This window comes from Leptonychotes weddellii, chromosome 5, assembly GCF_054177405.1.
Source record: "Leptonychotes weddellii isolate Sample4059 chromosome 5, ASM5417740v2, whole genome shotgun sequence".
NCBI lineage: Eukaryota > Metazoa > Chordata > Mammalia > Carnivora > Phocidae > Leptonychotes > Leptonychotes weddellii.
Window position 1 is genome coordinate 87830314 of NC_138373.1, and position 14427 is coordinate 87844740.

The 14427-nt window shown below is 39.5% G+C and overlaps 2 protein-coding genes across 2 annotated transcripts in view; both read right to left on the reverse strand.

Moving 5' to 3' along the window:
• ITPR2 (inositol 1,4,5-trisphosphate receptor type 2) overlaps positions 1-14427 on the reverse strand; it is an 838078-nt gene that overhangs the window by 587669 nt on the left and 235982 nt on the right. The window lies entirely within an intron of this gene.
• TM7SF3 (transmembrane 7 superfamily member 3) overlaps positions 5698-14427 on the reverse strand; it is a 34998-nt gene continuing 26268 nt past the window's right edge. Inside the window, exons 7-12 of the mRNA XM_006737928.3 lie at positions 14322-14408; positions 12222-12302; positions 11443-11595; positions 9537-9634; positions 8615-8777; positions 5698-7336 (exon numbers count right to left, since the gene is read on the reverse strand). Of these exons, the coding sequence (XP_006737991.2) occupies positions 7074-7336; positions 8615-8777; positions 9537-9634; positions 11443-11595; positions 12222-12302; positions 14322-14408 (845 nt within the window). The 3' untranslated portion in view covers positions 5698-7073. The remainder of the gene's footprint in view (positions 7337-8614; positions 8778-9536; positions 9635-11442; positions 11596-12221; positions 12303-14321; positions 14409-14427) is intronic.

Sequence of the window (14427 nt, forward strand, 5' to 3'; positions counted from 1 at the left end):
TCCAAAATTTTTTATTTCTAAACTGCCTCAATGATTGAAAGATTATAGATCCATAACTCAATTTTTGGTGATCTCTACGTTTTCTGATGGTCAGAGTAAAATAGGATTGCATTTTTCAGTGAAACATCGATGAAGAATAATTTCTAATTGGAATTTGAAGGGGCTTTCTTTTTACCTCAGTGGTTGCTTTTGTTCTTTCTTCTGACTTAAAATTAGAGAGCCCCAGGGCTCAGTCCTTATTTCTACTCTGTATTCCTACTCACTTCCTTGGTGATCTCATCCAGTCTCATGACTTTAAATACCACCTGTAATGCTGATGACTCCCAAATTTACAGCTCTCATTAAACCTCTCATTAACTCCAGACTCCTTCAACTGTAACTATCAAAGAGAGATCTCAGACTCAACATGCTCAAAGCAATCCTTACTCTCCAGCCATCTCAGCTGATAACTCCGTCTTTTTAGCCGCTAAGGCAAAAAAACCTTGGTGGCATCTTTGACTCTACTTCCTCTTATGTCATACACCCAATTCATCAGCAAATCCTACTGACCCTCCCTTCTAAATATATCAGAATCCTACCATTTCTCACCATCTCCACTGCTTCCCCAGGTTAAAGCCACATTATGATAGGTGGTACAGTGAACAAATTAGATTCGACCTAAATATCATACAATAGGGAAATAGTTTATGTCCAGATTATTAAATTAATTTACTATCAATATCTACCCAGTGCAGTTTATTATATACTACGGCTTAAAAATTCTAGCAACGGTAACAAAATATTACCTAAATTTGCATAACAAAAACCTTAATACTAAATTGCACATATAATTACAACTATGTAAAAATCAAATGCATAGGGGGAAATGTCCAGAAGAAAATAACATCAGTATACTTCCAACTAATTCCGTTGTTTTACATACACTAGTCAATTAGTTACAAAAAAACTTTGGTTTGCAGGCAACAGAAACTATCTTTATATAGATGTCATAATTTATTCAACTATTTCTCCTACTGATGGATATTCACACTGTAATTTTTGTTAACATAAAACAATGCTTCTTTAAACATCTGTGTACATATTTTCTGTACTGTACCTATTTCGCGTATATAAATTCTCAAAAGTTTATGTTCCTTTTTGTTACAATTTATCTTTTACCTAAAGGAAAAAATAAATGTACACGGTTAAAAATCCAGCATACAGAAAATATGACAGCTCAAAGTCAATCTCTTCCTACAACTTATGTCTTCCCAGAAGTAATTACAAGTTTCTTGTGAATCAGAAAAACTTAATCTATAAAAAAAAATTAAAAATAAAACCATTTAAAGATTTTATTTATATGAGAGAGAATGAGAGAAAGAGCATGAGAGGGGGAGGGTCAGAGGGAGAAGCAGACTCCCTGCTGAACAGGGAGCCCAATGCAGGACTCCATCCCTGGACTCCAGGATCATGACCCGAGCCAAAGGCAGTTGCTTAACCAACTAAGCCACCCAGGCGCCCCTATAAATGCTTTTAAACATACACACACACACACACAATCGGAATCTCAAATACACCTTGGTTCCTCAATTTTTTTTTTCCAGTTAATGATATCCCTTGCAAGTTTTTTTTTCCATATGAGGAAAAAGGAGTAAACCTACATAAAAGGAAAAGCATAAACCCACTGCTTTGAAATAACTAAAGCCTTCAGAAAATTCACTATATTGAAATCAGTATCAGTAGGTAGAACTGGACCCAGAGTAAAAACATCTTACTCTTGAAGCACAGGATATATACTTCTTGAGTATCACACATTGCTAGGAAAGCTACATTTGGGCTTTCTATAAAACTAACAAAGAAGAAAGCTGGTTAGAATCAGTGTTCCAAGAGCTTGTCCCTGTCCCAGTGTATAACCCCAAGCCTTCACATTGCTTCCGTCTGTATATACAGTTGAAGATGAATAGGGCTAGACCTTGGCTACTTTAAAATGCCAAGGATTTATCAGCTTCATCTCAAATTTCAGCACCACTCAGTGGTCAAGTACTCAGTGTTATTAAATCACAGGTTGATGTGAGATCAAGTGAATGAATTCTTCAAATGTTAACTTCTAGAATATGTTCATTTTAAGACCTGTCTCTAACTGGAATATAAATAAAAACTTTATAAGGATTTTATTCTTGGTCATGCAGACTCTAGACCTATAGAATATAAGAGGTTAAAAACATCATTCAGGAGAAAATTCTGTAGAGAATCACTGGTATATATCATAAAGGAATTTAGGAGGGAGAGCTGGTTTGGAAGAAAAGTAGCTCTACTTGTGAAATGGAAGACTGTCCTCTGTTGAAAAACTTTCAGGCATTTTTTTTTTAAGATTTTATTTATTTATTAGAGGAAGAGAGCATGGACAGAGGAAGAAGCAGGCTCCCCGCTGAGCAGGGAGCCTGACATAGGGCTCCATCCCAGGACCCTGAGATCATGGCCTGAGCCAAAGGCAGATGCTTAACCGACTGAGCCACCAGGCGCCCCAAAACTTTCAGGCATTAATAAGCAAGATGGAGATTTTTTTTCAGAGGAAAGCCTTTAATTCTGTCCATGAGAGTAGTCCTCTAGAACTGTAGGCCTAGCCCTCGCAATACATATATTTCAGTTTTAAGCAATTTTTATATATGGATGGTTTGCTCCAAATGAGGCGGCTAGTTTATTTTAAAAAGGTGTTGGGGCGCCTGGGTGACTCAGTTGGTTAAGTGTCTGACTCTTGGTTTTGGCTCAAGTCAGGATCTCAGGGTCGTGAGATTTGAGCCCTGAGCCAGGCCCAGCGCTCAGTGCAGAGTCTGCTTGGGATTCTCTCCTTCTCCCTCTGCCCTTTCCCCCTCCTCATGCACTCGCACTCTCTAAAATAAATAAAATCTTTAAAAAAAAAAAAAAAAAAGGTGTTAAGGTCCAGTTCAATTGCTGAAAACACTGAACTGGGGAACAAAGGCACACTTAATGTGTCTCAACTACTTCTTCCATCTGCATCATTTTCTGATCTTCCACCCCCTTCCTTAAAGCTCTGCCCAGTTCAGGCAAGCCAGAGAACATGCAAGCCAGTCTGGACAATAGAGAATCCATTAGCAGGAGGAGTCATGAACCATGGTGAATAAGCCTTCTAGCTCCTAAGAACTTCAAAGTAAAAAAGCTATCGTGGCCATCCTTTAACCTCCTTCCAAGGGAAGGAATCCACACAGGGGGTGGGGGTGCAGAGTCAGGTATATTATACTTATATAGAGGTATGTTAATAGGACTCTGTAACAGAAGGAAAGAATTTGAGGACCACAGATTGTAGATCATTCAAGTGTTCTGACCCCCCTGCCAGGAAACAACTGCTAAATTCTAGGGACTTAGGAGAAAATGAAAAAGAAAGGTAAATAGACAAGATATGCTCTGTGCAGTTTTATAGTATAGATAAAATTTAACAAGGAAGACAGACAATAAAAAGAAACCATCTGATCTAATAATCCCACTTCCGGGTATATAGCCAAAGGAAATATAAAGCAAGATCTTGAAAACAATGGCTAATTCCCATGTTTACTGCAGCATTATTCACAATAGCCAAGACAGGGAAACATCCTAAATGTCCATCAGTGGGTGAATGGATAAAGATGTGGTGTGTATACATATATAATTGAATATTATTCAGCCGTGATAAAGCCTGCCCTTTCCAACATGGATGGACCTTGAGGGCATTATGCCAAGTGAGAGAAGTCAGAGAAAGACAAACAATGGATGATATCATGTCTATGTGGAATCTAAAAAACCCAAATATCTAGTAACAGAAAGTGGAATGGCGGTTACCAGGAGCTGGAGGTGGGAGAATTGGGGAAATGTTATTTAAGGAATGAACTCGCAATTAGATAAAATCTGGAGCTTTTCAAAGGATTATGGTCAACAATACTGTATTATAAACTTCAAGGTTGCCAAGAGACTACATCCTGTTTTCACAAAAAGAGTAATGATGTGACATGACAAGAGGCATTAGCTCACTCTGTGGTGGTAATCATACTGATACTGTAACATAAATGTACCAAATCAAATACTGTACTCAAACTTACATAGTGTTGTAGGTCAATTACATCTCAATTTAAAAAAAAAAAAAACCACCACCAACAACATCCTTTCTGGATCAAAATGTGAAAAGCAAAGAATGGGCTCACTGACCCCACCAAGCACCAAAGTGAAGGGCCGCAAGGACTGGCAGGGCACAGGGGAGAGACTCCTCTGGGGGCTTTCCACAGAGAAGGGAAGGCCTGGAAGCTTTTCATTACGCTTTCAACCCCACTACGTGGGATGCACTCAGCCTCCTTGTGGTTTGGTACTCCTACTCCTCTTCCAAGTCTCAGCTTAAGTGTCATTTCAAGGAATTCCTCCCTGGCATCCGGATTCTACCCCCCATCAATTTTAAAGTTCATTGCATATTGTACCTCCTCTGTGTAACTACTCTAGTATCTGTCTCATCACACTCAAAACCATGAGGCGGGGGCCATGCCAGTATATTTTGCCATCTTCTTCCTAGTGCCCAAGGCATGGCCTGGCACTTAGGAATTCAACACATATTTATGTAATGAGTAAAGGTGAGATCCAAGTAAAAACTACTATCATTGTACGTGGGGGGTTTCTTGTTGTTTGCCTCTTATGCTGATATAGCCGGATCCAGACCTGCCAACCTCCCCAGTGTAATGATTATATGGTAGTCCTTGGGTAAGCCCAAGCTTCCACTAGCTTGAGCCCCTCTTTACCTCCATTTCCTAGAGTGGTCCTTGCAAACACAGTGGCCAGATTGCCCAGAAGTCTTCCAATCAACAATCAGGGTAAAATGATTTCTGAAGTGTATTAGTTTCTAGCTAGCGCTGCCATAAAATACCACACACGGGGTGCCTTAAACAAAAGAAATTTATTTTCTCACCATTCTGGAGGCTGGAAGTCCAAGATCAAGGCTGGTTTCCACTGAGGCCTCTCCTCTGCTCACAGAAGGCTGCCTTCTCACTGTGTTGTCACCAGTTCACCAGCAGAAGAAAATTGAAAATTGATCAATGGTTTACATTTTCATTATGATACAGTGTAAAGCACACTTGGATGGAAGTCAGGTATCCCAAATTTTGATCTGGGCACTATTCCTGATAATAGTGACTTCATATAATTGACTCCATCAAGAATTTCCTTAGTTATAAAGTAAGGGGTCAGATCACATGATCTCTTAAGGCCTGTACCTGGTCTAATAGTCTAGCAATTTCCTTGGTAGAATCCATTTTCTATCCCAAACTCCTACAGAACTCCACTGGTCCATAGCACTAGTTAGCTGCTGTGGTTTGGCAACCTGGTAGCTAACCTGTAACAGGTTAATTGGAACTAAAACATTTAAGGAATAGTGTAACTAATTTTCTGGTAATACTAGTACTTCTTTTCTTCAGTTGGACAAACCTGAAGTGCTAAGGACACCAACACAAATTAGTCCACCAAAGACACCAGGTTTCCTTCTAACAAGGGATATAAATGTTAATACACTGCCTCAGATTTCCTTCATTTCCTATTATTTCATTTAGGATTAAACTAAATCTTTAAAATAAAGATTTAATTCTCCAGATGAAGTAATTTTATACCTATGAAACTTCTCTCATGTCTTTGTTGCTATGGTACAAATACAGTTGGTTAAAAAATTTAATAATAATGAGACTTTCAGCATTTTTTTCAAAATAGGTATTTATTATTAAAATTATACAAATTGGCTTTTTATTACTCAAATTATGAAAATTTTTAAACACTTTGTCTCAAGCCTCCAAAAAAGTGTGCTCTGTCTTTACAGTCTTCAGTGGCAATACACTGTGATGGTACAGAAAATAACTCATAAACATTCCAAAGAACTTTGTTAGAATGTACAAGGATATGGCAGAAGCCAGAATCCTTAAAGTGATTTAAAAAAAATTTCAAGTTTAAGTATTACTGAAGTTACATAAACAGTTACAGAATAATAAACACCTATATGTAATTTTGCAAAGGAAAAATGATTAGTTTTGTATGTCTGCACTTTGTTTCAGCCTTTCCAAAAACACTTTTAAAAATGCAAAAACTGAAAATTTTCCAGTTACCTGAAACTTCAAAAATCTATTGTACTTTGAAAAAACTCTTAAAAGCAGCATCGTTTAAATAGTGGCTGACTCTCAAATGTGTGTGCAACCAACCACAACCATCCTCACTATGACTCAGGCTTGTCGGAGTCCCCAGCTTACAATCCACAGCAGAACCAGAGGCAGCAAGCATCTCTGACAGTTAAGAGAAAAGGCCATGAGGAGTAGGTATGCAGCCCAGGGTATCCAGGTGCTTGCTTGTGGGGAAAAAGGGTCAAAACTGAAGGGACTTTCCTTACAGAATCCAAGGTCCTAATTCAAAGCAGCTCCTTTAAACACCTAATTCCTTTTTGACCCCCTCCTCATCACTAAAACAGATGGTACAAAGTCTTTATACAAAAGAAAATTTTTGAAACCTGTGTTTTACATCAATGCTAATTACAACCAATTTAGCAGAAAGAACTACAAAATGCAAATTTTAAAAGATTTCCTTACTAATGGAACTATAGATTAGGGTAGGAGCCAACTGGTTTCCCAAGAAACAATTCTAATGCACTTTAAATTGGAAATCAGATGTCAACACTACTTTAAAAGGCCTTTAAAGAAAAAAAAAAATGAGGCATTGTATACATATCAAAGTTTTATTATCTATATAAGTTGACCTATTTTCAAATAACTGACATAATTTAGTATTTAAATTAGCATTTTAAGCAATAAAAGGCAAAAACAAAGTGCCTACTGAACTATACACTTTATGATTGATACAGTAAATGTGTAATTTTACCACAATTAAAAATAAACAAAAGAAGGGTACCTTTTGATAATATATCAATGAGGACACCACAATATTGTGCAAAGCACAGATAGATACAAAAGCCTGTTTTGTTCTCAGACTTGCACCGGAGATGGCTGAAGCAGGCTGGGCATACACACCAAAGCTGGGGCACCGCTTGAGTTGTACTTCAGGATCACACTGACCGAGCCCTTTGGCATCTAAAGAAGCAGAGGTGTTCTCTCTCCAGCTGGCTGTTCCTTCCGGAAGAGTTCTTTGATCTGGGTTAGTTGGCCACAGAGCCGCTCTCTCAATGGAGGGATGTGGTAGCTAGGGTCCAGAATGTTCGTAACTCTGCGCTCCCTCTCTCGCTTCCATAACTTGTACGGGTGGGGAGGAAAAAACGGTCGCCCTCTTTCTCTTCGAATCTGTAATGTAATTCCACTTACGGCAAGCATCCCCCATACAGCCAGGATAATAAAGTCTAAAAAACAGCAGGAAAGAAGTTTGAACTCTTGTATTTTAAAACCTAACAGAGCTCTAACACTTAACCTTTCATAGTTTAAATCTGTGTCATTCTTTCTCAGCAATATTAGACTTTCTGTGAGTTTGGCCAAACGTGTATTTCCTCACTTACAGCCGAGGAATGAATAAGGAAGCTACAGTCTTAAATTTTAAAATGGGAATTTTCTATCATAGGCATTTGAAAGTCCAGAGAGGCTGTAAGAAATCAGTTGTTTGGATCCCTGGAATTCCAACATTCTGTGACCAGTGCCCACAGGCGTGGTTGGTTTTTTTGTTTTTCTGGGGCTGGGGCGGGGAGAAAGCAGTCCTCTAGCTACACCTCACAAACGTACATCACAGAACATTAGATGCCACCCTGCTTTTTTCCCCCCATTCCACTCAATATGGGGCCCCACCCCCCTCATGCAGAGTGATAGAAATGCATGAAGAGATTCAACAAACTGTAACTGAGCTTCTAGTAAAGGCTTGACAAAATATTGTTTTGTATGTAAAACTTGCAAGACACATGGATTTCAAAGTCTCTATGTAGCATCAACCTCTTATCCAGTGAGGGCAGGCTCAGGATGGTAGAGGGAAAGATATGTCCTTAAATAGTCACAGCAATCATGATTATGCTTATATATCTTCAACAACAAGACATAATTTTCCATCTTCCATATTTTTAACATTTCTGAAACCAATACATCCTACATTCATTGTGAACATTTAATTTAGCCATTTTTTTCTTCAAAAAGTCTATGGAGATGACTTTTCTACTTTAATGGGTAGAATCTTACAGTTGCAGAAACAATAACACCTTCTGATTGAAAATCACTTTTTCACTTTCAAGTAGCAAATTACGTGCTTCTTTAAAGGAAGGAAACAAAGGAATAACTTTAACAATCAGGCTGTCATTCTCATCCCTCATCCCACCCCAACCAAACAGCTTTGTTCCCAGGATTTTTCTCACCACTGGGAACTGACCAGGTAACCTAAGTAATCCTGGTTGAGAAATTTCTTAAAGTTCATTTAGAAGATTTTTAGAAGTATGAACTTCAACCACCTTACAAATTTAAATTCTTTTCTCCCATGATCATAAGTTATTATTAACAGAAGGCTCTAATACATTTGTATGGTGTGAGTTTCCTCCTCTTGTCCAGTTAACCTTCTTTCAGTCTAGTTACCAAGTGCTCTTGTTAGCACAAGCGGGCCAGTATTCTTACTTGACTATCACTCGGGTTCTTGGATTTAGTCTTACCATTAGTTTGAAAAGGCACAGTTGTGAAAGCTCTGTGGAAATCCACGTTGAGTGCTCTCTTGAGTACATTCAAAGTGATGTAAGAAAGGCTTGTATACAAGTAACTGTCAAAGGCTAAGACCACCGAGTAGGAGCCAATGAATCCACAAGTCAGTATGTTTAGCTGTGGAAGAGTGAAGCGTTTAGGCATCGCCGCTAGTAGAACAAGGAATAGTTTTTAACCCTCCCCAACTGGCCTCAATCACAGGGAATCCCTTCTGCTCCCTCAGGGCACATGAAATGGGGTCAAGTCTCAGCACTGAATAAAGGTTACCTGGAAGGTTAAACCGAAAACCACCGTCCACACCCACAGTGAGTTCTTACTCATAGGAAATGTCTTCCCTGGGGCGCCTAGGTGGCTCAGTCATTAAGCGTCTGCCTTCGGCTCGGGTCATGATCCCAGAGTCCTGGGATAGAGCCCCATGTTGGGCTGCCTGCTTCTCCCTCTCCCTCTGCCTGCCCCCCTGCTGTGCTCTCGCTCTCTCTCAAATAAATAAAGTCAAAAAAAAAAAAAGGAAATGTCTTCCCTGTGAAAGAACCTCAATAACAGTCTAATTAGATGAAGAACACTTTGTCTGGAGAGACTGTTGAAACTAATGATCCATCAGCTTGTGCATTTACAGTGAGCTCAACCTCTCTGCTCCCACTGTTCAAAGCATACTGACAGCAGTGACCAGCCCCACTTGATGAAAAAAACACTGTGCTAATTGTAATCAGAACTTCTCTTGCTTTCACAGTAACAAGGCTAATTAAAATTAATCATTTCCTAAAGATTCTCATGTAGCTAGCTCTCCTCGGTAAATAAAACATGCAAAATGATGCAGTGAGTGAACGAAGGCCCGGGACAATAGGATGAATAAATCTCACTTGATGAAACACTTACTATTCTTAGGCAGCCCATGAAAACTACTGGAATGATAACAGCTATACAAGAGAAGGTCACCCAGAACACACCATCGTCTTGAAAAATCTTCAGGTTTCCTGAAAAAGCAAAAAGAAAGCAAGAGTTAACAGGTTTACCAAGTTCAATTTCATTTTCTCAACATCTAAACACAGACATGCATCAAGATTTATAATCACCAGGGAATAGGTTGACAATTAGAAATGAATTCTGACTTTTTTCATTTAACTGCCAATACAATCAACTTTTAAGGATGTGTCTTAGAAGGTTGAGGGGTGGGAGGAAAATCAAGCAGGTACATGCTCTGCATTTATTCCCAGGAAAATTCAGAAGAGGCTGGACTAGTCCAAGCTCTTCCATTCACTAGCTGCGATACTGAGCCTGTTTCCTAACCCATAAAATGAGAAGACTGAACTATTTCGTGGCCAAGCTCCAAACCATCCTTCCTTGCTCTGTTTCTATCACTCCATGATTTTGTACTGCAAAGTAAAAAGTGCAAGTAAATGGCATTCAGAGCTAACTATTTGAACTCCTACCCAAAATGAGCAGCAAAATCCATTTACTAGATTTTTACCATCAATGCATTTCCTGCCCAGCCACTGCATCCTGGAAGATGTGATTCCTCATGCATCAGGAAAGACGGAAGCTAACCACTTTCCTGCGCTTCTACTAAACTCTTCTCCAAAATGCGGCACGTCTACAGTGACCCGGGAAGACTCTATCAGAAGTCCTATTTATAAATTTTAAATTTTTTTTTTTTAAATGCTCCTTCACTGCATTCAAGGATGCACTCTTTTTTTGTTTTTTTTTTAAAGATTTTATTTATTTATTTGAGAGAGAGAGAATGAGAGACAGCATGAGAGGGAGGAGGGTCAGAGGGAGAAGCAGACTCTCTGCCGAGCAGAGAGCCCGATGCGGGACTCAATCCCGGGACTCCAGGATCATGACCTGAGCCGAAGGCAGTCGCTTAACCAACTGAGCCACCCAGGCGCCCTAAAATGTGCCACTTTGGCATGTGGATTATTTTTAGTTGAAGGCAATCAAGACCCGGCAGGGTCAGGAAAAACTTTAATAGCTTCACTAACTGCCTAAAAGAATTTACATAGGGAGCCTGACCCAGAAAGAGAGCAACTACCGGTGATAACGATTTTATCTGAATTACTTAACTGCCTGGTCGGGCAAACATCTGATTACCAAATGTCTGCTCTTCTTCTTTTCTTGTGACTTGCCCTCCCCACCTTTGAAACCCCAGGCACCGACCCCATTCCTTAGCTCCGGGTGACAAAGAAGGCTCAACTGCCTGACTGCCTTTGGGTCCCATACTTTTAAGGGGTTCCTGTACATACAAAATTAAATTTGTTCTCTTGTTAATCTGTCTTTTATCAATTTAATGATTAGACCAGCCGAAGAACCTTAGAAGGATAGACGGGAAATTTCTCCTGCCCTACAAAAGAAAGTTAACCTACAAGTTAACCACATTCTAAGCATTCTAAGTAAAAACTGAATTACTTAAAATAAAAAAAAAAAAATTCCCAGAACCATCCCCTGTGCTGCTGCCCTAGATGACAAGTAGGTATGTTAGAACGCCTGGGGTCTGGCAGACGGTGGGAGTGAAGGCTGGGGTATAAGACAACCGGGAACGAAGCACCAGGTTCCCAACTCGGCTGCCAGCAGAGCAGTGCCAAGTTGATCTGTGGGATAAACTGGGCTTCCACTTAAGATTCACTTTGTACTGGCCCTCCCTAAAGCGCCACATCATCAATAGAAATTTCCAGAACTCTACAGGCAAGGCCCCAAGTCCCTGATGGGGCAGTATCTGTACACAGAGAACCCGAACAAGGTCTTGCAAACAGTGAACTGAACACAGAAAACATGACACATCTCCTACCCAGCGGAGTGAAGAACATCACTGAGGAGATGAGGAAGCCCAGCACTAATCCAACACACAGCATGCAGAACAGAAGGATTCCAAATCGCCACCAAGCAGCTACCAGGAGAATCCCACCAACACTTCCAGCGACGGCTGTCAGAATCAGACGAACTGCACAGAAGGAGATGAACTGTTGGACCAGAGGCAGCTTTTCCTACCACATGCGCTAGACACACACCACCATTACCAGAGGCAGCCTTAGCCTTTCTGTAGGTCAGGCCCTGAGGCAGTGCCCTGACAACCAGCACGGAAAGGCCTTCTCTGAGGAGGGGCTGGTCTGAGCTGCGCAAACCAGCAGGTGAGCTAAACCTCCCAGGCAAGTGATAGGTGTGGCTTGGCACAACCCATAAATCGGGGCTGAGGAAGAAGGGGCAACAAGCATTCTGTTAAATGTGACAGGGAAGGATGGGTTGTGTTTGTTTTAAGGTAAAGAAAATCTTAATATTTTGATTGTTGTAAATTTCGTATCTTCAATATACCAAATAGCCTGGAACACGGGTTTATAATCAACATAGCCCTTCAATTCCCTAAGTCCCAAGGAATTCACCATGCAAATTAAAAACCCAGAAGAGAAGGTCTAAATGAGTAGTCTAGAAAAGATGTTTCGAGTATAGGTGGCCCATTATTTACACACATAACAGGCTATCTATCACACAATACGGTCAAACTATAGAAAGAAAGGGGGACCATGAACACAACCCCTTTCTTCCCAATCAAACTGTATTGTTTTCACGTACCATCATACGTAAGAAGTGTCAGTCTTGTAATCAGTACATAGAAGAAGAATCCCATGAAGATAAAGCCTATGAAAAATAATTCTAGTAGCAAACCACCAGAAAAAGAAGAAAAAAAAAATACAAGCTATGGTTAGGTATTCTTTTCACAGTGCAACTTAACTTTCTAACCAAAAAATACATGCTTAAGCTTCCAGAATTTACTCATATTAGGACATTCAGGGGAAAGAAATACCCGAAAGACAGGAAAAATTTAGAAGTCATTGGGAGTAAATATTATTAAATGAATACAATATTAAAATATTAACTGTTAGATACACTGCATTAGGCGCCCCTAAATTTCAATTTATTACATGAGCAAAAATAAAAGGAAAGGAAAAATAACAAAATATTCCAAAGTAAAATATTCCAAAGTATTCCCAGACTTTTGGGAAGCCTGGGTGGCTCAGACAGTTAAGCATCTGCATTCGGCTCAGGTCATGATCCCAGGGTCCTGGGATCAAGCCCCACATCGGGCTCTCTGCTCAGTGGGGAGTCTGCTTCTCCCTCTGCCTGCCGCTCCCCCTGCTTGTGCTTGTGCTCACTCTCTCTGACAAATAAATAATCTTTTTTTTTTAAGTGATTTTTATACCTTCCTTTAATTCATCCTTCCCTATTTAGGATGAATAATTAATCACTGTCTTCATCCATTAAAATACCTAGTAATATCTTTGGGACCTTGCCTAGAGCTTGGCAATTAAATTCTTTGTTCTAGAATCATTCTATACTTTGAGGAATTAAACATTCTTCAGAATATTTTCTACTCAATCAAGAAAAAATATAATAATGAAGACGGAGTTGCATATTTCAATTCATAATTTTTTTTTTTTTTTTAAGTAGGCTCCAGGCCCACGGAGCCCAACACAGGGCTTGAACTCACGACCCTGAGACCAAGACCTGAGCTGAAATCAAGAGTCAGACGTTTACCTAACTGAGCCACCCAGGCGCCCCCACAATTCATAATTTATTAAAGCAAGTTTAAAAAGTTTGAGATCAGGATTATTTTCACTCTTTCCTTGATGCTCCGTTATACTCCTTGTTAATGAATTAAATAAGGATTTTTTTTTTAGTAATTACAAACACTGTTACATAAAAGGCAGCCCAAAAATTCAAATCAATTCAGCGAGCATAATTTATATAGTTGCCCCTCTACTCATGGTTTTTCTTTTCATGGCTTCAATTACCCCATGGTCCAGAAGCAGATGATCCTGCTTCTGAGGTTCCATCAGAAGGTCAATAGTAGCCTAACACTGTCACAATTCTTACCTACATCATTCCCCTCACTTCATCTCATCATATGGGCATTTAATCATCTCACATCAGCACAGGAAGGATAAGTGCAGGATAATAAGATATTTTGAGAGAGAGGGACAACATTGACATAACCCTTATTACAGCATCTTGCCATAATTATTCTATTATTAGTTGTTAATCTCTTACTGTGCCTAATTTATAAATTAAATTTTATTGTAGGTATGTATGGATAGGAAAAAAAATATATATATATATGGGGTTCAAGTACTGTCCACAATTTCAGGCATCCACTAGGAGACTTGGAAAGTATGCCCCACAGGTAAGAGAAGACTACTGTATTCCACTCCCTGAATGGGTTTCACTGCGAAGATTGCGGAGTTCCTATTTGCAGTCTGAACCTCCTGGGACTAAGCAGACATTTCAATCTACATATACCACAGACCTGCAGCTTGATGTATTTGAAACCACGTCACAATCACCATCATCAAAATCCACACATTCTTACACAAATGTCCTGATTTCCAACCCCAGTTATTTTTAGTCAGCTGGCCGACCTAGCAATTGAAGAAGTCTGCTGCATAAATCCAGTTTTGCTCCCCTCTTAGTAAGAGGAAGTTATACTCCATTATTAACAGAAAAAATTAAAATGCATGGCAACTAAGTAAAGTCTACTGGAAAGAACCCAGTCACAAATCTATGAAGATAGCTGGAGATAAGCAGTTGCCTCATCTCCTTAAAGTTCAAATTCCCCAGCAGAATTTAAGCAAAAAAGCCCATAAGGCACGTAAATAGCAACTACATCAGTAATACCTGTTTTCCAGAATCTGTGTCCAAAAAAACAAATGAAGAGACCAAGCAGGGCAAAAAGGGTGAAGAACACTTTGGTTGATACTCTTCCTAAAAATAATGAAAATTT